Consider the following 25,955-nt stretch of genomic DNA (forward strand, 5'->3'; position numbering starts at 1 on the left):
ACAAAAAGACAAAATTAAAGAATTGTAAAGGCTCCCTTTGATTCCGACTAGGAGCTAGGTAGCATCTCACGTACCTGCGACACAGCAGTGGACAGAACGGAGGAAGCCCCTGGCACTACGGAGCCGACGCTGCCCTGGGGAAGGGGCAGACAGGAACGAGGCGCACAGTGGGAGGGAGGGTGGGACCTGCGCGGCCGCGGCAGCGGGCGTCGGGGGGCCGTCTCTCACGCAGGGGTCTGGGACGGCGTCTCTGAGAGCTGACCTTTGACAGGGAACTCCACTCAGAGCTCCGTGGTGGCCTGTGGAAGGAGACCCAGGGTGGGATGTGCGCGCACACGTGGCTGATTCGCTTTGCAGTACGGCAGGAACGAGCGCCTTGTAACGCAACTATGCTCCAATTGAAAGTCTAACACTGAAAGATGAAAAATGAAAGGGAAACAGGAAAACAAACAAAAGCTGGCCTTCGGGCTTCCCTGGTGGCTCAGTGGTATAGAATTCGCCTGCCAACGCAGGGGACACGGTTCAATTCCTGATCCGGGAAGATCGCACACGTCACAGAGCAACTAAGCCCCCAAGTACTGAGCCCGCGCCCCGGAGCCCGCCGTCCACGAGGAGCCGCCAGTGAGGGGTCCACAAGCCACAGCAGCGAGCACCCCACCTGACGCAACAAGAGAAAAGCCCGCACGGCAACGAAGATCCAGCACCGTCAAAAATAAAAGAATAAACAAAATTAAAACCAAAACAACCTGACCTCTGAGCAGAGTAACGAAAGAAGTGACGAGCCATCGTGCCAGTATTTGGAGAAAAGATGTCCCGGGCAGAGGGGACAGCGGGAGCTGCGGGGACCGACAGGTTCGAGGAACAGGAAGTGCTGCAGAAGCTGCCAGGGCAAGGGGGACAGTGGATGGAGGTGAGGTCCGGAGGGAAGCCAGGGGGCAGATCTCACAGGGCCGGAGGCGTTTGAAGGCCTTTGAATCTTATTTTAAGTTGGGAGTCACTGGAGAATGGCCTCCTAAAAGAAGCTACTTAAAAATAGGTCGTTAGAAAAGAAAAAAGGTAGCTACCTCCTTCATAATATCATCATTTTCAGTTCTCCATGATAGGGGGGCTCACTTTGCTTTATTATACAGCCACAATCCTAAAAAAGTTAATATATACATATTGCTTAATATAGTTCACTGATCCCACATTTTCCAATTACTTACTTTAAAAGACAATATCTGAAATCCTTGGGTGTTTGAAACTGCTTTCTTCCCTCAGTAGGAAAGAGAAATTAAAAAATAAAAAATTCTGGGGAACTGCAGTCTGTTGTTTGCCCATGGGCTGGAACCCAAGTCGTGACGGCCTAGTTCACTGCATAAAGCCAGCCCACACCTGGCCGATGCTACCTGAGGGCCTCAGAGCACTTCTCGTAAAACAAGCGCCTCCGACTGTAAGTGGGGTGTTGCTGTTCATCACCAAGTCGTGTCCGACTCTTTGCAACCCCGTGGACTGCAGCGCACCAGGCCTCCTGTCCCTGACCACCTCCCGGAGTTTGCCCAGGTTTCCCCTCCGTGGATTACTGCCCCCTTGTGAAGAAGGGGCTTGCGTAACTCAGTGAAGCCACGCTGTGCAGCGCCACCCAAGACGGACGGGTGATAGAGGAGAGTTCTGACAAAATCTGATCCACTGGAGGAGGGAATGTCTAACCACTCCAGTGTTCTTGCTGTGAGAACCCCATGAACTGTGAGGCGGGGCCTTAGGAACCACCCCAACCTCAATGACGTGGTTGCTGAAAAATAGCCAAGAGGTTTCTGGGGAAGAAAAGGCTTAGGAGAAAGTCCCCTTGAGACTCGCACACTAGCCAGCCTCCCGGGACTTTAGTAAAGGACACTTGGCCTTCATCGCATACGAAGTCCCGAGTGTCTCCTCTGACCGTGCTGCCGAGACATGACCTTCAGATGCCTTGGAGGCTTGGGAGTAGGCAAGCTTGCGTGAGCAAATGGAAATCAGGATAAGCGCTTAGGAGTGGCTGGGATGGGGAGCAGGCAGACTGCTTTACAAAGAGCCGCATATATAAGGGGAAGCAGGGAAACACGAAGCCTGCACACGTCGGGACTCGGGAACAGGGGACGGGACACACCAGGAGACAGAGGCATGGCCCGAGCTGCCCTCCAGCTCCTGACCCTTCTCTGGGCTGCGACGAGGACCAGCACCCAGACCCGAAGCTCATGCTGTGAGTAGGGCATTTTTTCCAAGGAGGTCAAGGAAGCGGTTACCCTGGGGCCAGGCAGAAAGCTCAGACGCTGGCGTCTACTGACGAGAGAGGGCCTGAGAGTGGCAGCCGTGACGGGGCCCCTTACAGGGCGCGAGTCTGTACGGTTCATCGCTCCTGACTTAATGGCGCGAGTTCTTGGAGAGGCAAGTCTCTGCACTTTACATTAAGAGAGATTGAAATACTGTTGCGGGAATGATGGTTGATGATTCGGGGGGAGACCCTCAGTGACTGTGCTGACCATGTGGCCCTGGTGGGGAGAAGGTTGGGTACCTGCTGAGGATAGGTCGTAGCCCAGATCCTTCTTACATCTCATGCAAAAGTGAGAAAAAGATGGATGCAGGGCAATCAGTGATCTCTGGGAACATGCTAGAACTAGCATGAAATGTCTGTGAGCCACAGCGTTTGATGTTGCTAAGTAAAAAATCACTTTCTTAAAGATCAGAGTTCTTTGGAAAGATGTAGGGACTAACTGGGGTTCCCCGGGGGCTCAGATGGTAAAGAATCCGCCTGCAATGCAAGAAACCCAGGTTCGATCCCTGGGTCGGGAAGATCCCCTGGAGGAGGACATGGCTGCCCACACCAGTCTTCTTGCCTAGAGAATCCCATGGACAGAGGAGCCTGGCGGGCTACAGGCCATGGGGTCACAAGAGTCAGACACGACTGCGTGACTGAGCATGCGTGCAGTGACTAACTGGCCTCAAAAGGAAACCTGAGCGTTTTCTCCATTTCTCTTTAATAATCACCCCTAACGGGGGCATCCCCAAGGATACCAAAGCTAAGAGATGCAAACATTTCTGAGAAGAGAGCGTGAGGATGAAGGGTTTGGTAAATGGCTTTGCCCTTCGCAGCTGTTCCCTCAGCAGAGCAGCCCTGGGTCGATGGCATCCAAGTGATCATGGAGAACTCGGTGATCAACTCCACCTCCCCAAATCCCAGTGTCCTGATCGCCATGAACCTGGCAGGAGCCTACAACGTGGAGGCCCAGAAGCTCCTGACTTTCGATCTCATGGCCAGTGACACAGCCGGTGAGAAACCAGAGCCCCTCAGCGGGCTCCCTGAGTCTCCACTCCCAGACCCCCTCCCCAAGTCCCTCCACCCCAGCGCTACCTGTGATGGTGCCTGAGTCACCAAACAGCTTTCCCTGCATCCCTGGAAGGACGGAACCTCGGGTCGGTGCATTCACATAGGAGGGCAGTAAAGCAGAAACAGCTCTAGACTAAATGTAAATGAGCAGGCTTCCGGGTCTGACTCCGCCACCTACTAACTCTGTGACCCTGATGGGCTCACAGATTCCCACCAGCCTCACCTCTGTCATTCACAAAATGCAGGTCACTCGAGTAACGATAACACTAATAGCAGGATTTCCTTGACGGTGCAGTGGTTAAGACTCCACACTTCCAATGCAAGATGATGCAAGTTCAATCCCCGGTTGGGGAAGAACTGAAGACCCCACATTCCATATGGCATGACCAGAAAGAATAGATACGTTAAACAGGAACAGCAATAGTAACAAAAGCAATAAAATCTCTGTTCTGCCTGCCTCACAGGAGTTGCCTGAGGTCCAAGTTAGAGAAACCTGAGTAGAGTTAAAAGTGTCTTGTAACTAGACATGTTTCCATACGAACTTGCAGGGGTATTCTTGCTGCTTTTCTAAACAGATACCAGGAAATCCGAAAGAGGTGGTCAAACCACATAGAGGTCACCAGGTTAAACATTTCTGCAGTGTCTTCCCACACTTCTTTCCTTAAGAAAGGTCAAAAAACTATCTGATTTCATTATTTTTAAAAAATCAAAATGATCTGGAAAGAAGCAGAGAGCTCAGCCTGACCGCTGGAGCTCTCCGCTCTGAGAATGCCTTTGTTTAACAGTACTGTTCTCTCCTCCACAGACCTGACTGCTGGTCAGCTCGGCCTCACCATCATGGCCCTCACCTCCTCCTGCCGAGACCCTGGGGACAAAGTGTCAACTCTGCGGACCCAAATGGAGAACTGGACACCTTCCAGTAAGACCTCATCAGAAGGGAGTGGGGAAGTGAGGCAAATGGCCCTTCCTGAGAATTCTAAATCTGTAAAGAGAAGGAGGGGAGGGTGGACGGACCCAAATGGAGAACTGGACACCTTCCAGTAAGACCTCATCAGAAGGGAGTGGGGAAGTGAGGCAAATGGCCCTTCCTGAGAATTCTAAATCTGTAAAGAGAAGGAGGGGAGGGTGGAGGTGGAGGGAAGAGAGCCGGTGTTCCTCCACTCAGGTCACTCTGATAATCCCCACATGAGATCTCCACTTCTGGTCCAACAAACTGGAAAAGACCGCCCTCCGGGAGGACACGACTGCACGCCCTCCCCTGGAGACAGCAGCCTCCCTTGATTCCGTTCCCCTGCCAGATGCCATTCTTGTTCTGAGAGGCAGGAAGTTGTCTCTTGCCAATACAGTATCTTTCTTCTTGGACAGGGTTTCTAGCCATGTCCATTTCCAAGGTCTGGCTTTTCCTTTTCCACAAATGTCTTTCTTACGGTGAACGTTAGTCTTACGCAGGCTCCTGTCCCTCTCAAGGCCTCGGTTCCTACGCTTCCACCTTCTATGGGCCCAGCCTGGCCATCCTGGCGCTGTGCCAGAACCACCCAGAGACGACCTTACCCGTAGCAGCCCGCTTCGCCAAGACCCTGCTGGCCAGCTCCTCTCCCTTTGACGTGGGTAAGTCACTGGTTTCAAACGCTGCCCTGAGCCTGGAACACCAAGGTCACTGACGGGTAGAGCTGGGGGGACCATGGCAGGGGGTGCTTTCCACGGAGGAGGGGAGGGCCAGGAAGATGCCAGCAGGGAGAGATGCTGGGCAGACATTTGGTGGATGTGCGAGGGATAAATGAAACGTAAGGTACACATGAAAGAGAAAAGGAAAACAGAAAACCAGGACAAACCTTGACGTGCCTGGCAGTTCCAGAATCTCCACTGGAACCAATAAACATGTCATCCAAGTCACGAGTCGTTCCCAAACAGCAGTTAAATTATTAAACCAACGTCTAGACTCAGCCCCACCCTGAGCCTCCTCTTTAATCCCTACTGAACTCCAGGAGTTGCTGGACAGGGAGTCCTGGCGTGCTGAGGTTTATGGAGTCGCAGAGAGCTGGACACGACTGAGCGACTGAACTGAACTAAACTGATGCGTCCACACTCTATTCTTCTCAGTGCTTCTCCTCACAACGTCCAAACATTCTCTTGATATTAAACAGCTCCTCTCTGAACCTTAAAGCCATGATGCTCTCTTTCAAGGAGGCACTGGAACCTTCTTCTTCCTGCATCCTGCGAGGCTATCTGTGAATGGACACTCTCTCCTCCACCCCATCACACATAATGACCCCTTCTCGGCATGATGCCCTCTGTGAGGTCCCTCATTTGTGGTCACCTTTTCTCCTCTGCCACTGTCTAAGCAACAGCATCAGCTCACATTTTCACCCCTTAAATATGCAACTTCAGCGACCTCTCTCATTTTAGTCCCTACTAGACCAACACTCAGGTCAATATTTGCTCAGGTATCTTCCCTGTGGGTCAAACACAGACTGGCCTCTGCTTCTCATCAGGGACCTTCTCATGGCTGGGGCGTCTCTGCCGGTTCAGGAAATTGGGACTTCTTGGCCAACACTGTCATCCTCAGCGAGATGATGCAACTTTGGGGTGGAGATTAGGGTGGAGAGGAAAAGATTAGTGAGAAAAAAAAAATGCCATCTGGTGAGTCTCTGGTTTGTTCTGGTCTCACTATGCCAGAGTTTGCCCATTTAGTTCACACATAATAAGAAGGAAAGGGCTGAGGACCCCTGTATGGGGTACCCCGGAGGAGGCAGGCCCCACCCACCCCCTCATCCGAGAGCTCCCCACCAAGGATCCCTGAACCAGGTACCCTGGAGGAGGCAGGCTCCTCTTCCCCCTCATCCGAGAGCTCCCCGCTGAGGACCCCTGTACCAGGTACCCTGGAGGAGGCAGGCTCCTCTTCCCCCTCATCCGAGAGCTCCCCACCAAGGATCCCTGTACCAGGTACCTTGGAGGAGGCAGGCCCCACCCACCTCCTCATCCGAGAGCTCCCCGCCAAGGACCCCTGTACCAGGTACCCTGGAGGAGGCAGGCCCCACTCACCCCCTCATCCGAGAGCTCCCCACCAAGGATCCCTGAACTAGGTACCCTGGAGGAGGCAGGCTCCTCTTCCCCCTCATCCTAGAGCTCCCCGCCGAGGACCCCTGTACCGGGTACCCTGGAGGAGGCAGGCCCCACCCGCCCCCTCATCCGAGAGCTCCCCGCCGAGGACCCCTGTACCGGGTACCCTGGAGGAGGCAGGCCCCACCCACCCCCTCATCCAAGAGCTCCCCGGCAGGGTAACAGGAGAGAGGGCAGAGAGGGCAAAGCAGGTACAAACAACGGATGCTGGAGGAATTCAGAAAAGAGACTGCGCCTGTTGGGTGGGATGACAGAGGAGGCTTCGCTGAGAAGTGACGACGGCTGGGACTTCACGAAGCACTGACTTTTTGACAGATAAATGCTGGGACATGCGAAGTGGGGTTGAAATCACTGCCAGTCAGCTTTCATTCGAGGCGTGAGCCTTGGCGTCCTGCGGAGCCACTCTCAGGTCCTTGCTCCTTACTAGCGATGCCTCCCTGGGCAATTCTCTGAGTCTCCATACCCTCATCCCTGAAATGGACACAATCAGAGGTCCTGTCTCACAGGCTGTCCTGAAGGGTCAGGGAGGTTACTGAATGCAGTAAAGTGAAAAACCGAAGTTAGCCCCACCATCGTGTCCGACTCTGCGATTCCATGGACTGCAGCCTGTCCCTCTCCTCTGTCCATGGAATTCCAAGATTGCCAGAGTGGGTTGCCATTTCCTTCTCCAGGGGATCTCCCTGACCAGGGACTCAAGCCCGGGTCTCCTGCACTGCAGGCAGATTCTTTACCAACTGAGCCACTAGGAAAGCCCCCATTGAATGCAGCAATGCAACAGTAAAATGCTGGTTGTTCATACTGTGGAGGGGGTGGTCTTACCCTCTGCTGTGATTCACAGACGCAGGAGCAGTGGCGACCTTGGCTCTGACCTGTATGTACAACAGGATCCCCGTAGGTTCGGAGGAAGGGTACCGCGCCCTGTTCGCTCAGTTGCTAAAGAAGATCGTGGAGGATATCAGCACGAGGATCCGAGACAATGGCCTCATCGGAGACGTCTACAGCACTGGCCTCGCGATGCAGGTAAATGCGTCCTGCAGGACAGGCGGGCTCAGTCCCTGGTCAGGAAGATAGACCCCGCATGCCGCACAGCCTGTTCCCCCCAAAATGCAGGTAAGCCTTAACTCCCCTCTACTTCACAGGTAAAGTAGAAAAACAAATATACATGAACTCTCTTTGCTTCCTTGGGGAAAAATAATAAATCCAAGAAATGTATTCATTTACTATTAATAATGATCAGTTTGTTCCTAAAAATTCCCAGGTGGCCCTAGTGGTAAAGAACCCACCTGCTAATGCAGGAGACATAGGAGACCCAGGTTCGATCCCTGGCTTGGGAAGATCCCCTGGAGGAGGGCATAGCAGCCCACTCCAGTATTCTTGCCTGGAGAATCCCATGGACAGAGGAGCCTGGCAGGCTCCGGTCCATGGGGTCGACAAGTGTCTCGGACAAAACTGAAGTGACTTCGCACAGGAGTTTGGTATATTTTTTAAAATAAGATTATTCGAGTAAGTCCTCAAATAACATTGACTTTTCTGATTCCATCTTGCCAATCAAATGTTCTTTTATCAGCCTTGGATCGTGATCCAAAAAAAATGTGGGATCATATTCAAAAGGATTAATGAAAATAAGTCAAAGCTGCCTAGACATCTAATCTTTGTCAAGCTGTTTCACTCTCTCGATGTCAATTCAGCCTCACAAAGATCCCTACTACATGGCAATGCCAGATGCATCTGGTCATCCAGTCTACAGTCTGTGCAGTGTTCCCCTGGGTAGAGTCTCAGGCTCGGATGCTGTAAGATGCTGCTTGATGTAGCTCCAAATACAACCACACACACACACACACACACACACACACCTCCCTCCGTTGATTAGGGCAGCAGCCTCCTATAGAAAACACACCAATAAAATAGCAGGGAGAGAGAGAACCAACTAGAATCGAAATTAAAGGGTCATCTGCAGCCAAATCATCTCAAAATGCCCTATAAAGTGAAGTGAAGTTGCTTCAGTTGTGGCTGACTCTTTGTGACCCCATGGATCCCATGGAGCCCCCTGCCAGGCTCCTCTGTCCATGGGATTCTCCAGGCAAAAAACCGAAGTGGCTAGCCATTTCCTTCTCCAGGGGATCGTCCCAACCCAGGGATCAAACCTGGTTCTCCCGCATTGCAGGCAGATTCCTTACCATCTGAGCCCTATAGGAGTAATAGAAAAACTACATCATGACCTTGCCAACACGGAACGGCCAAGAACCAGAGAATCACAATATTATGCTTAGTGAAATTAAACAGGCAGAAAAAAACAAATGCTATACGATATCACTTACATGTAGAATCTAAAAAATAATACAATGAATGTATATGCAAAACAGAAACATTCTCGTAGATATAGAAAGCAAACTTGTGGTTACCAAAAGGGAGACAGAAGTGGGAGGACAAATTAGGGGCATGGGGTCAGCAGATACAAACTACTAGGCATAAAACAGATAAGCAACAGGGTGTGCTGTGTCCACAGGGCTTTATAGCCATTATCTGGTAATAACCTATCGTGGAGTACAATCTGCAGAAACACTGAAGCACTATCCTATATGCCTGAAACTAAAATAATACTATACAGTCCATGGAATTCTCCAGGCCATAATACGGGAGTGGGTAGCCTTTCCCTTCCCCAGGGGATCTTTCCAACCCAGGGATCTAACCCAGGTCTCCCACATTGCAGGCAGATTCCTTAACAGCTGGGCCATCTGGAAAGCCCATAAATCAACTATACATCAATAAAAAATAAAGAAACAGAATCATGGTGTTACGATGCCAGCCCTAAATCTAATTTAGTTCTGGATTAGTGCAGGAGGATGTACAGAATGGTTTGGTGTTCTGTGTGCTAAATTAGCAATGCAGTGTACCGCATGGTGACTACAGTTAACAATACTATATTATATATTGAAAAGTTACTAAGAGAGGGAATCTTAACTTTTCATCACAGTATAAAAACTGTGAAACTATGTGTGGCAGTGGGTGGCTAGACTAGATTGCAATCATTTGACAGTATACACAGACATAAAATTAACAGTACACCTGAAACGATATAATGTTCCATGTCAGTTACATCTCAATTTTTAAAATATTTTTTAAAATAAGATTAAAAAAATCAGCAAAGGGCATAAATAGACTAGAAGTTCTTTCATGTTACACATAAGAGTGGATAAAAATCCCCAGTGTGCCATGGAATAAAATGAAAATGAAATCAGTTTCTACATCATGTTGCGATCAGTGGAATTTTGCCAGAGAACTTTGTTTTACTGTAAAAACAGAACACTGTTTTACTGGCTGAATCACACAAGAGTATTCCCAGGGCTCTGGTCTAGAAAGCTTTGTAGTGGAACAAAGGAAGTCCGGAAGAAATCCGTGCTGTTCTGTTCATGACTCACTGAAAATAGCCTTGCTGTCCTTAGTGCCAGAGAGAGAGGTGTTTGCTTTTGCTTATTTGGTTTGTCGGTTCTGCAAGGTACACTGTGATAAGCTGTACCTAAGAATTAAAGTTTTCCTTGGAAAAAGGAAGGGCCTCATTCATATCCAAATATCAAAGGCCAGGTGGATTTCTCGCCTCTCCCTAATCCAATCATGCCAGAGTTTCTTACCCAGGCAATCTGAAGTCTGAAATCACCAGGTATCTACTATATAAACTTGTCCTAATCTAAAATATTCTGGTGTCGAAAGCCAAGTGTTTCTGTTGCTGTTCAGTCTCTCAGTCGTGTCCAACACCATGGACTGCAGCACGCCAGGCCTCCCTGTCCTTCACCAACTCCCGGAGCTTGCTCAAACTCATGTCCATTGAGTCGGTGATGCCACCCAACCATCTCATCCTCTGTTGCCCCCTTCTCCTCCTGGCTTCAGTCTTTCCCAGCATCAGGGTCTTTTCCAATGAGTCAGTTCTGCGCTTCAGGTGGCCAAAGTATTGGAGCTTCAGCATCAAGGTTTCTAAGCTCTAACAACTTGAGCTTGAATCCCAGACTGACCACAATCTTGGGCAAATATGCGAAAATGACTCTCTTGGAATTTCATTTTCCCTATCATAGCAAACATATAAAAGAATCACAGATAAAGGTGGATTTTAATAATTGTGGTCTCTCCCAAGGGAATAAGGTGAATTAAGCTTCCTCTGCAGCCTTCACTCACCTCTGCTTGCTATCATTGCCCTTCAAGTGACCTAGGCCACTCACATTGCTTCCCAGGGGCACTCATGGGGCCTTCCCTCTGTTTCTGAATCCCTGATCTTTCTTCCATCAACATGCCAATGCTTTCAAGGTTCCTCTGGCAAGAACTTAACTTGGAGAGGTAAACTTCTCCTGCCAAGCTATTACTGACTTCTAACAATTAACGGATCCATGTTGCTGTTGGGTCACTGAGTCGTGTCGGACTCTGCAACCCCACGGACTGCAGCACCATGCAATGCAGCAGGCTCCTCTGTCCTCCACTATCTTCCTGAGATTGTTCAAATTCGTGTCCACTGAGTCAGTGATGTTATCTCACCATCTCATCCTCTGCCACCCCCTTCTCTTTTTGCTTAATGCATCATTCCTTTCTAAAGAGTTGGTGTTTGCGATGTTTTATCCCAAAGGGATACAGATTGCTTAGCGGGGTCTGGGAGGGGAACATGGCTAGTGGACAAGATGTGGTTGCTGGGAAAACCTAACTGATGGCCTTTAACCAAAGAGCCCAGTAAAGTGGACTCTGGGAAGAGCCACTGTCGTGGTTGCGGAGGTCAACAGTGCCTGTCAGAACTGCCTGTTTGCTCACACTGTTCTCTCCAGCTCACATCCATGTCTGGCTCCCCTCTCCCATCTCCCATTTTTCATTCGAAGCTCAGGTGAATCAGTTGTCAGCAACCCCAGCACATTAACACGCTCTGGTGGCTGAGGTCAGTACAACCCTAAAGAGAGGGAGATGGAAGGACAGCTTCCACATCATACATTACAAAATGCTATTGCAGGGACTTCCTTGACAGGCCTGTGGTTAAAACTCTGCACTTCCACTGCAGGGGCACCGATCCCATCCCTGGTTGGGGAACTAAGATCCCAGGTTGCTGCTGCTGCTAAGTCACTTCAGTCGTGTCCGACTCTGTGTGATGCCATAGATGGAAGCCAACCAGGCTCCCCCATCCCTGGGATTCTCCAGGCAATAGTACTGGAGTGGGCTGCCATTTCCTCCTCCAATGCATGAAAGTGAAAAGTGAAAGTGAAGTCACTCAGCCGTGTCTGACTCTTAGCAACCCCATAGATGGCAGCCCACCAGGCTCCCCTATCCCTGGGATTCTCAAGGCAAGAACACTGGAGTGGGTTGCCATTTCCTTCTCCAATGCATGAAAGTGAAAAGTGAAAGTGAAGTCGCTCAGTCCTGTCAGACTCTTAGCGACCCCATGGACTGCAGCCTACCAGGCTCCTGCATCCGTGGGATTTTCCAGGCAAGAGTACTGGAGTGGGGTGCCACTGCCTTCTCCAAAGATCCCAGGAGACTTGGTAAAAAAAAAATTTTTTTTATTAAAAAAAATGCTTTTGCATAGCATCCCAACTGAACCTCCAATGACCACTCCAAAGGTAGGGCAGGAGCTATGGTTTCTATTTTACCCATAAGATAGAAAACTCAGTAGTGTGACTTGCACAGTGTATTCATCAAGGATCATTATGCAAATAACAGAAACTCCAACAGTTTTTGCTTAAGGAAAAAAAAAAAAAACAAGACAAAACTGAGATTTACTATTTCACATAAACTAGAGGATCCAGGTGATTTCAGAATTAATCAGAATAAAGGTCTCAAATAAGATATCAGGGATCCCTCTATCATCATCTCTCAGTCTTGATTTTTCTGCTTCTCTCCTGCTTCTTCAAAATGTCTGAGAAAGATGGTCACCAGAGCTTTCAGTTCAGTTCAGTTCAAGTGCTCACTCAGTCGTGTCCGACTCTTTGCGACCCCATGGACTGCAGCACGCCAGGCCTCCCTGTCCATCACCAACTCCCAGAGCTTACTCAAACTCATGTCCATCAAGTTGGTGATGCCATCTAACCATCTCATCTTCTGTTGTCCCCTTCTCCTCCTGCCTTCAATCTTTCCCAGCATCAGGGTCTTTTCCAATGAGTTGCTTCTTATCAGGTGGCCAAAGTATTGGAGTTTCAGCTTCAGCATCAGTCCTTCCAGTGAATATTCAGGACTGATCTCCTTTAGGATGGACTGTTTGGATCTCCTTGAAGTCCAGGGGACTCTCAAGAGTCTTCTCCAACACCACAGTTCAAAAGCATCAATTCTTCGGCCCTCAGCTTTCTTTCTGGTCCAACTCTCACATCCATACCTGACAACTGGAAAAACCATATCTTTGACTAGACAGACCTTTGTTGGCAAAGGTTGGTAATGTCTCTGTGTTTTGATATGCTGTCTAGGTTGGTCATAACTTTCCTTCCAAGGAGTAAGCGTCTTTTAATTTCATAGCTGCCGTCACCATCTGCAGTGATTTTGGAGACCAAAAAAGTAAAGTCTGTCACTCTTTCCACTGTCTCTCCATCTATTTGCCATGAAGTGATGGGACTGGATGCCGTGATCTTAGTTTTCTGAATGCTGAGTTTTAGGCTAGCTTTCTCGGTCTCCTCTTTCACTAGTGCCTTAGTGATTACTAACCCGGAAAGGGAAGAGAAGAGGCTTCTCCCTCCGGGTGTCTGTATGTCAGGGAAGGACTCTGATTGGCGCATGCGTCCACCAATCACCGGCACCAAGAGGACGCACGCGGCGATTAACCCCTCCCCTGCATCCTCTGCTGTGGCCCGGGCCACGGAACCTCTGGCTGGCAGTCTTGTGTGATCAAATGAGGGGCCAGTCCCCCGAAGGGTGTGCAGAGCAGAGAGCGGAAGAGGTCTCCCACGGTGAGACAGCCAGGTTGTCCTAGACAACAGCTCCCCAGAGGCTTGCTTTGCCAGCTCTCCTCGCACTTCTACATCTAAGAACTGTGAGCAAGTACAGCCGCCCTGATAGCACTCCCTGGATAAGGACTCCCTGGAAGTCGTGTCCAGCTCAGTGCGACCCCATGGACGACAGCCCACCAGGCTCTTCTGTCCATGGGATTCTCCATACTGGAGTGGGTTGCCATGTCCTCCTCCAGGGGATCTTCCCGACCCAGGAACTGAACCTGTGTCTCCTACCTCTCCTGCATAGGCAGGCAGATTTTTTTACCTTTGAGCCACCTGGGAAGCCTCAGTCTTAGTGTAGCTCAGATATTTATTGAGCGACTGCTATGTGACAGACACTGCACTAAGCAGTGGGGACGTAGCTGTGAATGAGACAGACGTTGTCTGGAACCTCTGGTTGATCACAAAGATTAGTGATCGAGTCTAACCCTTACAGGACTTAAAACGGCCAACTCTCAGCTACGCCTAACCTGTGTGTGTGTGTGTGTGTCTCTTCCCCCTGGCCCCAGGCTCTCTCCGTGACACCTGAGAGACCTAACAAGCAGTGGGATTGCCAGCAGACCATGGATACTGTACTGGACGAGATCAAGGAGGGGAAATTCCAAAACTCCATGTCCATTGCCCAAATCCTCCCTTCACTGAAAGGCAAGACCTACCTAGATGTGCCCCAAGTGTCTTGCAGCCCTGGTAAGGACTCTGAACATCTGTCTCTCCCTATAAAGTGGTGTCTTATGCCAGGAATGACAGGTGGACCTATGTGGACCAATTGTGAATGGCATAAGGGCTTGTTACACCTGTGACTTCCAGGCGGGCAGAGCCACAGCTGACGTCCAGTCCCCCAGAGCTGTGTGTCAGCATGCAGCCATGCCGTCCTCCCTTGGAATTCAGGCCCATGTCCACTTCATTCAGCACCGGTTTATTGAGCACCTGCTACAGGAAGGCATTTTGTGGGATGGCTGGTGGAGAGAAGGTCCATGGTCCTAACAAATTAACATGACTTCCTTCATCCATTTGACAAGTGCACCAAACACGATGCAACATCTTATCATATCTGCTGTTTACAAAGCCAGGAGATAAAATGTAGACATAACTACAGTACTTGGAAGAGTGAAATAAATATTAAGTAGGGACTTCCTGGCACTCCAGTGGTTATGATTCCATCTGCCAATGAAGGGCGTGAAGGGTCAATCTCTGATTAAGGGACTAAGACCCCATATGTGTTCAGTCACTCAGTCGTGTCCAATTCTTTGCAACCCTATGGGCTGTAGCATGCCAGGCTTCCCTGTCCTTCACACCTAGCAGCCAAAAAAACATAAAATGAAAGCAAAATTGTAACAAATTCAGCAAAACCTTTAAACAATTGTCCACATTTAAAAAAAAATCTTTAAAAAGAAAGAAGTATTGAGTAGAAATAGAAGCACCACACGGTGCAAAAGCAAAGAAAGTCTGGTCAATCATTGAGTTTGCCTGGGAAGCTCAGGAGAAGAACAAAGTTGACTTTACAGTCAAGGCTTAGAGATATAAAAATATGCTCACAGCGCACCACAGGGATGGGGTGAAAACCTGACCCAGAGATATTATATATTTCTTTCTAATCACATACTAACATAAAATATGGTTCTTCTTACATTGCATGGACTTCCTGGTACAACAGTGATTAGCAAGCTCCTTGTCAGCCTAATTACAGAATCTACAGAGACCACAGTTAAGCAATCCAGTCCCAATCGTACCAAACACAGCCACACTCACCTAACTCCTTAGGCTGCTTACCGAAGATTTCCCAACTTGAACAAGGTGGCCAGAGAGTCCTTCCTAGGACTCCACACTGGTTACCCAGGTATTCTGTTAAATGGTCTGAAACATATTACCTTTGCTTCCAGATTCTTCGGGTTAACAAAAAGCCCCAAGTGAACATGGAGTGCCAGGTACAATATGTGACTTAGGGCTCACAATCCTCCCTTTAGCTTAAAAATCCTTTTAACAAAAGAAATGTTCTTTATTAAGGGAGCTGTTGGTTCTTCAGCTGTGGCCATTTCTCTCGGATGGGAAACAGCTTCATAGATCACACCAGTTTCTCAGAACATTCCACAAGGGGCACAGAATCATTGTTATTTCTTGAAAGCCTTTCTGGGATGCTCTGCCGATAAGAGAGATTTTGCACCTAGACTGTGAACTCCATAATCTTCAATGAGTTTGACCCCTGTGGTCTTTGCAGATCAAGAGGTACAACCAACTCAGCCCAACTTTCCCAGCCCTGTTCCCACCTCAGCCTCCAACATCACTGTCGTCTACACCATAAGTAACCAGCTGAGGGGCGTAGAGCTGCTCTTCAACGTGACCATCAGTGTTAGTGTGAAGAAAGGATCCGTGCTGCTTGTTGTCCTAGAGGAAGCACAGCGCCGAAACCCCAAGTTCAAGTGAGTGCTCCAGTGACGTTCGCCGCTCCTTCCAAGTTCAGTCTGAATTCCCATTCTCTCTCTCTCTCCTTCCTTCGTGTTCTTGCTTTTTTCCCTTCTTATAAAGTAACCCATCTTTATCGAATAGCCCCTCGAGGTGCCTGCGATCTGGTAAGGAGGCAAGGCCCTCATAAAAATTAAATAGATGATGATGGAGTTTTCAAAACAGGAATTCAAAGGAGAGAGAGCACAGAGTGGATTAGAAGAGTCAAGGAAGTCTCGTGGCTTTTGGATTGCCTCAAAGAAGAGGCCTCATACAGCAAGATATGAAAGGATGGTATTCCAAGAAGAGGGGATTTTATCAGCCCAGAGTTAACAAGTGTTGGGTATAAATTCCTCTAACTCTTAGAGGAGGACAAAGCATTTGAGAGAGAACTGAGCAAGGAATTTAGGGTCAATGAATAAACCAGCTTGACTAGGGACAGAATTCAGGATTGAACTAAGTGAACGGTGTCTGAAGGGATAGACTGAGTGATACACAGACAGCCTGAAGTCCCAGGCTGAGGAAATGGGACTTCAGCTTGCGGTGAAGCATTGCAAGTTTTTGAGAAAGAAAAGTGTTGCAAAATGTAAATTGGGATGGAGAATGAATGACTAAGAGGAAAGCTAGGGCGTGACCACAGAAACGGAGCTGTTATACAAAGTGAGGAGGACTTTATCTAGGAGAAACGCACTCAGGCCAAGGAAGATGCCGCAGGGCTTGTGAGGGACTGGACGTGGAGGGGCAAGAGAAAGAAGCTTCAGAACTGTTGATGGGACTGTCAGGAACAAAGAATATCCTTCAGAGAAAAACAATCCCTTTAGACAAGTTCAGTTGTCTGAGTTTGAAACGGAATCATCAGGAAGCTTTTGGAGGTATAAAAGAAGTCCTAGAAAAAGAGGGCAGGAATAAATGCTGGAGAGGGTGTGGAGAAAAGGGAACCCTCTTACACTGTTGGTGGGAATGCAAACTAGTACAGCCACTATGGAGAACAGTGTGAAGATTCCTTAAAAAACTGGAAATAGAACTGCCTTATGATCCAGCAATCCCACTGCTGGGCATACACACTGAGGAAACCAGAAGGGAAAGAGACACGTGTACCCCAATGTTCATCACAGCACTGTTTATAATAGCCAGGACATGGAAGCAACCTAGATGTCCATCAGCAGATGAATGGATAAGAAAGCTGTGGTACATATACACAATGGAGTATTACTCAGCCATTAAAAAGAATACATTTGAATCAGTTCTAATGAGGTGGATGAAACTGGAGCCTATTATACAGAGTGAAGTAAGACAGAAAGGAAAACATCAATACCGTATACTAACGCATATATATGGAATTTAGAAAGATGGTAACAATAACCCTGTATACGAGACAGCAAAAGAGACGCTGATGTATAGAACAGTCTTTTGGACTCTGTGGGAGAGGGAGAGGGTGGGAAGATTTAGGAGAATGGCATTGAAACATGTATAATATCATGTATGAAACGAGTCAGCAGTCCAGGTTCGATGCACGATACTGGATGCTTGGGGCTGGTGCGCTGGGACGACCCAGAGGGATGGTATGGGGAGGGAGGAGGGAGGAGGGTTCAGGATGGGGAACCAAGGTTAGGATAAGTACACGTGTCTGCGGCCGGCAGACCAGCTCCAGAACTTCTCCAACTTCTGTAGAACAGGTCGGGATAAAGATCGCATTTCTAGAATACTTAACTTGCCAACGATCTTCTGAATATACTTTACTTCCTCTCCAATCTTAGCTTTAATTTTGCCTGAATTTTATTTTTCTAACTATAATTAGTAAATATACATAGGAGAAATTTTGAGGGGGGGAAGCATAAAGAAGAAGACAAAGCATCCATAGTCTATCCAGAACATAATCACTGTTGATATTTTTTATAATTTTACAGGTATTTTCTCCACATGTATTACAAGTAGTTGTGATCCATATATACATGAGATAGATAAATATTTCTCATCCAATGTGCACCCCACATTTTCACTCAATATTGTTGCATAAGCATTTTTCCATGTCACTGAAAAGTATTGAAAAATACGAATTTTATAACTGCCAGGGTCAACCTTGGATATTTATCCCTCACGCACCTGATGTTTTGGCCCATTGTTGGACATCAGCATTGTTTAATCTGCTTATTGATAAGTTTTTTAAAACCCATTCATATTTTTATTTAATTCCAAGTGAAGTAAAAGATTCGTTCATTAGCCATTTGCACTTTATCTTTTAGCCATCTTTTTCTGATCTCTGAGGCATTTAGAAGGTCTCTGGCCCTTCATCTTTTCTTATTGCCTGACTTGGAGCGAGGCATTAATCACGTATGATATTATTCTCACAGGTTTGAAACCAGAATGACATCCTGGGGACTTGAGGTCTTTTCAATTAACAATATCGCTGGAAATGTTAATGACAAGACATATTGGCAATTCCTGAGTGGCAAAACACCTTTAATAGAAGGTGAGTGAAGAAAAGGAATGTAGGCACTTTTTCCACTGTGTGAAGTCTAAATTCTTTCATTCCCATATTTAATTCATTCATTTATTTAGTCAATAAATGATTGTGAGAGTACGTGTGTATACAACAGTTGTATATGTAACAGCTTTGTGTGTACATATGCACGTATATCGTGGATACACAGTGATGTTAGACAGACAGATAGGTAACAAATGAGTACTTATTTAAAATAGTTTTTTTAAAATCAAGAATCCGGGGACGTCTCTGGTGGTCCAGCAGTTAAGACTCCACACTTGCACTACAGGGGGCGAGAGTTTGATCCCTGATCAGTGAACTAAGATCCCATATGCTATGTGGCTCAGAAAAAACAAAAACAAAAACAAATCAAGAATTCTAACACCACTCTGAGCTAGTGGAAAAAAATATTCAGTGAAGGAAAGTGGATTGACCTAAAGTAATAAGAGCTAAAGAAAGAAAAAGCAGATGTGAGAAAGAGTTAAACAAAAAAGAACAAAAAAAACAAGTGTGTGATCTAAGAAGATGGCCACTTCGGGGTTAAAAGACACGTATGCATGAAACGAAAGAACAGCAAACTCACAGCCAGAGCAGATCGATGAGGGGGATAAAAATAACAGCTATCAATGTCCTGACATTATTTTATTTCCTGTTCACATCAACTCTGTAGGTATTAGTGACTCTCCTTTTAAGCAGAAAAAACTATCTCAGAAAGAAAGAGAGACTTCCCCCAGGCACATACGTAGTATGTGACGGAGCAGGAATCAAGTCCACAGCTTCCCTCAGGGTCCATTTTTCACCTTCTTTCATAGTGGTGTTTTTTAAAATCGCCAAAATGAAGGATGCTTGCTTGGAGAAATTGCGAAGAATGAAACTCAGACTCAGGAAAAACCTTAACTATCTCCAAAGTGTTTGCACAAATGCTAAAATGTTATCTGCCCCAAAGAACATTCGTCTACTTTGTCTAAGGATGATGTTAAGTTAACCCGATGTTCACAGAGACGTGACCATCCCTTCGTAAGTAGAGTCATAGCAGAGTCAGACTGAAGCTTTGTCAAGATGCTTCATTGTCCAAGATAACAACGAGAGAGATGTCTTTCCTAGCACCTGTCATGAATTTAACAAAATCTGGCCCGTCAGAATTTGTGGAATTGCAGCCATGCATATAAGAAAGATTTTAGAGTCACGTAAGCCTTGGTTTGAAACCCCTTCTCTCTCTCTGTTTTAGCCACGTAGCCCAGCTTGTGGGATTTTAGTTTCCTGACCAGGGATCAAACCTGGGCCCTGGCAGAGCACTGAGTCCTAACCACGGGGCCACCAGGCAATTCCTAAAGCCCCTTTTCTTATTTTCTAGCTACTCTAGGCAGATAATGACTCTTCTCTGAGCCACAGTGTCCACAGCTGTCAATTGGAAATAGCATTACCCTTTAGGTTATTGTGAGGATTAGAAATGAGTAAGTTCAATGGCATTTGTTCAAAAATGCATATCACTATTGTCGTTATTTCTCTTACAATTTTCATCTCATTAATTGCCCTCAAAACTTAAGTCAGGCTTGTTCTCCTGTCTGCTAGTTACTTTTCTTCTCTTGGGAGGAAAAATGTCCTCCGAGATCCAAAACGATTTGGGCCTGGAATTGTCAAGCTTTCTGACGCCTGGTTACTTCAAACTTAATCATCAATTACGTCATAATCTGTGTGTTCCCTGCCCAGAAAGACAAAATTCTCAACCAACGGCCCTTCCTTAAGTCCTCCAAAATGTATGAGTTCCCAACTTGAATGCTCTAAATTTGGCTTATGTACGCCATTTTAATAGTAACAACTTTCCTGCACGTTTATTATGTGTTAGATATTGTATTAGGCACTTGGCAGTCATTATTTCTAATCCTGGAAATAATTCAGCATAAATACTAGTAGTCCAATTGTGTATAGGAGGGAAGGAGGCTGGCACAGTCTAAGGGCTTGGCCAAAGATTTGCTCCACATGGCAGCTGAGAGCCTGAGAAAAAGACCGCAAAGTCTCAACTCCATGCTTCCTTCATACTAGTCAACTCGATCTTGTTCCCCTCAGTTCAGTTCAGTTCAGTTCAGTCACTCAGTCGTGTCCGACTCTTTGTGACCCCATGAATCGCAGCATGCCAGGCCTCCCTGTCCATCACCATCTCCCGGAGTTCACTCAAACTCATGTCCATCGAGTCGGTGATGCCATCCAGCCATCTCATCCTCTGTCGTCCCCTTCTCCTCCTGCCCCCAATCCCTCCCAGCATCAGAGTCTTTTCCAATGAGTCAACTCTTCGCATGAGGTGGCCAAAGTACTGGAGTTTCAGCTTTAGCATCATTGCCTCCAAAGAAATCCCAGGGCTGATCTCCTTCAGAATGGACTGGTTGGATCTCCCTGCAGTCCAAGGGACTCTCAAGAGTCTTCTCCAACACCACAGTTCAAAAGCATCAGTTCTTCGGCGCTCAGCTTCCCCTAACCCTAACCAATTTAACGGGCTTCCCAGGTGGCGCTAGTGGTAAAGAACCCGCCTGCCAATGCAGGAGACGTAAGAGACAGTTTCCGGCCCGTCCCTGGGTGGGGAAGGTCCCCTGGAGAAGGAAATGGCAACCCACTCCAGTGTTCTTGCCTGGAGAATCCATGGACCAAGGAGCCTGGTGGGCTACATACAGTCCATGGGGTCACAAAGAGTCGGACACGACTGAAGCGACTCAGCGGCCCACTGGCAACCAATGTAACGGGTGGACCCTGCGGGAGGGGGCGTGGCCACGGGCACCGCGGTCACTTCCGGTTGTTCTCTCCCTGTTTCCAGGAGTCGCTGACTACATACCCTTCAACCATGAGCACATCACAGCCAACTTCACACAGTACTAAGAGAAGGTGGACTGAGCTTCTATCAAACGTCCCCAAAGGATGGCTGGAATTGCTTTTTTCACATCGTTTGAAATCTATGCCCAAAAAAAGTGGGTATTTTCGACCCTACCATATTACTGGTTAAAATATGGAAACCACAATGTAAAATAAATGATGCATATCGCTGGAGTCTCAACGTCTGTGACCCATGAAAGAAATCTGGTTTTTCATGACCATGATGGTGAGACAGCATTTAAATGTAGGGTGAGGGAAAAGGGGCCCCTGGCTGATATATTGGAAGGTCATTCTGATCTTTTTTTGATTGTTTAACTGACACAGTCTTTTATTCTATAAGGGAAATCTTAAAAAAAATTTTTTATATCTTATACCAAGTACTCCTTTTCAAATCACCTATTATAAACACTGCTGCTGCTAAGTTGCTTCAGTCGTGTCCAACTCAGTGCGACCCCATAGATGACAGCCCACCAGGCTTCCCCATCCCTGGGATTCTCCAGGCAAGAACACGGGAGTGGGTTGCCATTTCCTTCTCCAGTGCATGAAAGTGGAAAGTGAAAGTGAAGTTGCTCAGTCATGTCCAACTCTTAGCGACCCCATGGACTGCAGCCCACCAGGCTCCTCCATCCATGGGATTTTCCAGGCAAGAGTACTGGAGTGGGGTGCCAGTGCCTCCTCCGATAAACATACACACACACACACAAATACATTCATCCATACATGTGACAAAAATTATTCCATATGAAGCTCCCAGAAGGTTCAGAACTAGATCAATGATGTTATATCACAACTCTCCCCTTCCATTTCCAATATTTATTCTGGGTAAATCACATTTCATATATATTTGATATAATTTATATTTATGCATAATTATATTTAATATTAATATAAATTTAGCATATAATATGTTTCACATATTAAAGGTAGATATATATCTGTAACCGTGCTCCATAAATAATACATATAATATTTTGGATGTAAAATATAGGTATATATCGATAACCTCACCCTATTCTACATATATATATGTGTGTATGTATACACACACACACGCACACATGAAAAGTGAAAGTGAAGTCGCTCAGTCGTGTCTGACTCTTTGCAACCCCGTGGGCTATACAGTCCATGGAATTCTCCAGGCCAGGACACTGGAGTAGTTACAGATCTTTGGGAGGAAAATTTAAGGCAATGAAACTCTAAACTCTGTTTGTTGGAGTCAATATTGGTCAAACTTTCTAGAGAAGAATATGAAAATGTGTATCAGAAGACCTAAGATATACTCAACTTTGACTCCAAAAATGCCCAATTCTGAAATTTATAGGAAGGGGAAAAGCATAAGAGAACACAGATATATAAGAATCAAAACGTCAGCTGGGTGTGACTCAGGGAACTCAAACCCAATTCTGTAACAACCTAGGGGGTGGAATGAGGAGAGAGGTGGGACGTTCAAGAGGAAGGGGACAGGTACATATCTATGGCTGATTCATCTTGATGTTTGGCAGAAACCAACACAATTCTGGAAAGCAATTATCCTTCAATTTAAAAATAAACTTTTAGAAAAGGCAGCTGGGACACAGAGAATAAGCCTTAGATGTGCACCCTCAATAGACTTCCTAAGGCTGAACCCAGACGTGGACAGACTTAACTGCCGCATCACAGGCCACCCCTCCTGGCATCTCAGAGCAAGCACCTGCCCTCTGGGAACAGTCTGGCCCCCAGGAGAGAAACGTGGCCCACAGGCCCAGGTCCCCACCCCCTCACAGCTGTAAGGTAAGTCACAGGATCCCAGACGACGGCCAGGACCGTCACCGTCATGGAAGAAGCCTTCAGGGAGTGGCGAAAAAATGCACTTGCCAGGTGGCGCTGGTGGTAAAGGACCCGGAAAATCCCCTGGAGTAGGAAATGGCAACCTTCTCCAGTATTCTTGCCTGGAGAACCGCATGACAGAGGAGCCTGTTGGGCTACAGTCCATGGGGTTGCGGAGAGTCAGACAACTGACAGGACCTAACGCGCACGCACGTTTCTTCTACACTTAATTTGCTGAGAGTTTTTACGAGTTCGATCCTTATGTCGGGAAGATCCCCTGGAGTAGGAAACGGCAACCCACCCCAGTGTTCTTGCTTAGAAAATTCCATGGACAGAGAAGCCTGGCAGACGATGGGGTCTCAGAGTCGGATACGACTGAGTGCGCTAACACACACGACATATCATAGCATTTGTAGCGTGGGGAAGTGGAAGCCCTCTGTGTGTCCAACAGTAGAGCAAAATAGGCAAACCCTGTGGATCTATATGATGGGATTCTAAAAGTCACTAAAGCTCACGGTGAAGGTAATGCTTGATAACATGAAAAGACATCCACGCACAGCCAAGGGAAGAAATTAGACTACACAACACCCCAATATCATCCATCCCAGGGTGTGACAGTGGTTACCTCCGCATGATAGAATGATTAGTGATCAATTTTTGTCTATTTGTTTCTGTTTTCTAAGTTTTCTGCATTCAACACATAATAGTTGAGCAGTGAAAAATGGGGGAAAATTGTAAACAAAGATGACTTTGGCACTTCCCTGGTGGTTCAGCGGTTAAGACTGCATACCGCCAATGCAGGGACCACAGGCTCAGTCCCTGGTCGAAGAACTGTTAGTAAGATACCACATGTTGCATGGCACAGCCAAAAATAAAAGTCAGACCAAGACGACTTTTTCTCAACAATTGCACACACACACAAAGGAAAGTGTGTATGTGTGTGTGTGTGTGTGTGTGTGTGTGTGTGAGTCCCGCACCCAACATTTGCTCTAATGATTGACATTAAAGGAAAAAGAGGGGCATGGAAGGCAAAAAGCAGGGGTCCTAGGCTGGTTTCATGTACGAAAATCTCATTTTAACTACCTGCCTAGTAACTGAGTGGGCTTCCTAGGTGGCACTATCGGTAAAGTGCCCGCCTGCCAATGCAGGACACATAAAAGATGTGGGTTCGATCCCTGGGTTGGGAAGACCCCCTGCAAGAGGGCATGGCGACCCACTCCAATATTCTTGCCTGGAGAATCCCATGGACAGAGGAGCTTGGTCGGCTACAGTCCATATATCACAAAGAGTTGACGTGACTGATGCTTCTCAGCACACTAGTGATTAACTGTGTTCATCTGTATTGGCAGGGGTAGGGGACAGGGGAGTGAGGTTGACGATGGGTCTGCTATGAGGAATCACAATTCCACTTTGAGAAAGTACCTTAATTAAATGCAATCTGTATGGGTTTATTTTTGCATAACCGCTAATGCTCCAGACTGCATTCCGGTGTTTCAGTGACTATATTAAGTGCTTTTGTGACCTCTAGTGGTCATGGCTGGTAAAGGCTGAGCTTGCTTCCCACAGGAAGTGGTCAGTTCAGTTCAGTTGCTCAGTCATGTCCAGCTCTTTGCGATTCCATGGACTGCAGCACGCTAGGTTTCCCTGTCCATCACCAACTCCCAGAGTTTACTCAAACTTATGTCCATCAAGTTGGTGATGCCATCCAACCATCTCATTCTCTGTCGTCCCCTTCTCCTCCTGCCTTCAATCTTTCCCAGCATCAGGGTCTTTTCAAATGAGTGAGCTCTTCGCATCAGGTGGCCAAAATATTGGAGCTTGAGCTTCAGCATCAGTCCTTCCAATGAATATTCAGAGTTGATTTATTTTAGGGTTAACTGGTTTAATCTCCTTGCTGTCCAAGGGACTCTCAAGGGTCTTCTCCAACACCACAGTTCAAAAGTAGTCAGGAAGGGGTCAGTTGTGCCTAACTACTTTTGTGAAGATGCAAGGGAAAGAAGAAGGAAGATTAGAGCCAAATACTATCCCCCATTTAAAAATAATATGGAATCAACAAAGTGGAAATAAGGGAATATACCTCAATATGATGAAGGCTATATATGACAGTCCTACAGCCAACATCTTACTCAACCATGAAAAGCTAAAAGCATTTCCTCCAAGCTCAGAAAGACAAGGATGCCCATTCTTGTCCCTTTCATTCAACGTAGTATTGGAATCTCTAGCCAGAGCAACATTGTAAACCAATTACCCTCCAATTAAAAATAAATAAACTCTTTTTAAAAAGAAAAATAAATGAAATAAAAAACCTACCCTCTCATATTTTCGAAGGACCTAACAATATACCTGGAGGAATAAAACAAATGTGAAATAAAAAAAGAAAAGAAAAGAACAGTTTTAAATTTTATCTTGAAGACCAAGCATGCAAAATGTGCCATATTTTTTTGCAGAGTAAAATGCAAAAGTGAAGAACTTGACCAGGTGTATGTAAAAATGTGTAATAAAGTAACAATAATTAAAACTGTGGCACTGGTTTCAGAACAGAGAGACTATGGGAGTGGAGTGAAATATCTGAAGGAGCTCAAAAAAATTAAAATGTGGGAATTTAGTACATTATAAAGTCACATATCAAATGAGGATTTTTCAACTTGGAAAAGAATTATGTTAGAGCCTTACCTCTGTCCCTTATAATCATATGATCAGTCTCAAAAACTCTTAAAATTACTGGTAGATTTTACTGCTTAAAAAATTATAATCATCATGCCTCAAAAAAATTAAAGGACGTACTGAAAGATGAAAAAAATCAAAACTCATACACCTGAACAGGAGTTAATATACACGACAAGCAGCTTTGAATCTGGGAGGAAAAAAATGCACAGTGTGATTGAAACTCAAAACACACAAGAAGCGAATCACACATACAGAAAAACAGACAAAAAGATATGAAACCAAGAAGATGAGAAAAGTT

The 25,955-nt window shown here is 46.7% G+C and overlaps 1 protein-coding gene across 1 annotated transcript; it reads left to right on the forward strand.

Moving 5' to 3' along the window:
• Positions 1 to 520: 520 nt before the first annotated feature.
• CBLIF (cobalamin binding intrinsic factor) lies at positions 521 to 21,504 on the forward strand. The gene is made up of 9 exons (XM_027562210.1): positions 521 to 2,215; positions 3,106 to 3,282; positions 4,146 to 4,259; positions 4,808 to 4,948; positions 7,299 to 7,480; positions 13,911 to 14,088; positions 15,617 to 15,818; positions 18,192 to 18,310; positions 21,129 to 21,504. The coding sequence occupies exons 1-9, from the start codon at positions 2,017 to 2,019 to the stop codon at positions 21,188 to 21,190; spliced, it is 1,374 nt and encodes a 457-aa protein (XP_027418011.1). The 5' UTR covers positions 521 to 2,016; the 3' UTR covers positions 21,191 to 21,504.
• The last annotated feature ends 4,451 nt before the right edge of the window (positions 21,505 to 25,955 follow it).

The sequence above is a fragment of the Bos indicus x Bos taurus genome, chromosome 15 (genome assembly GCF_003369695.1).
Source record: "Bos indicus x Bos taurus breed Angus x Brahman F1 hybrid chromosome 15, Bos_hybrid_MaternalHap_v2.0, whole genome shotgun sequence".
NCBI classification, from domain to species: domain Eukaryota; kingdom Metazoa; phylum Chordata; class Mammalia; order Artiodactyla; family Bovidae; genus Bos; species Bos indicus x Bos taurus.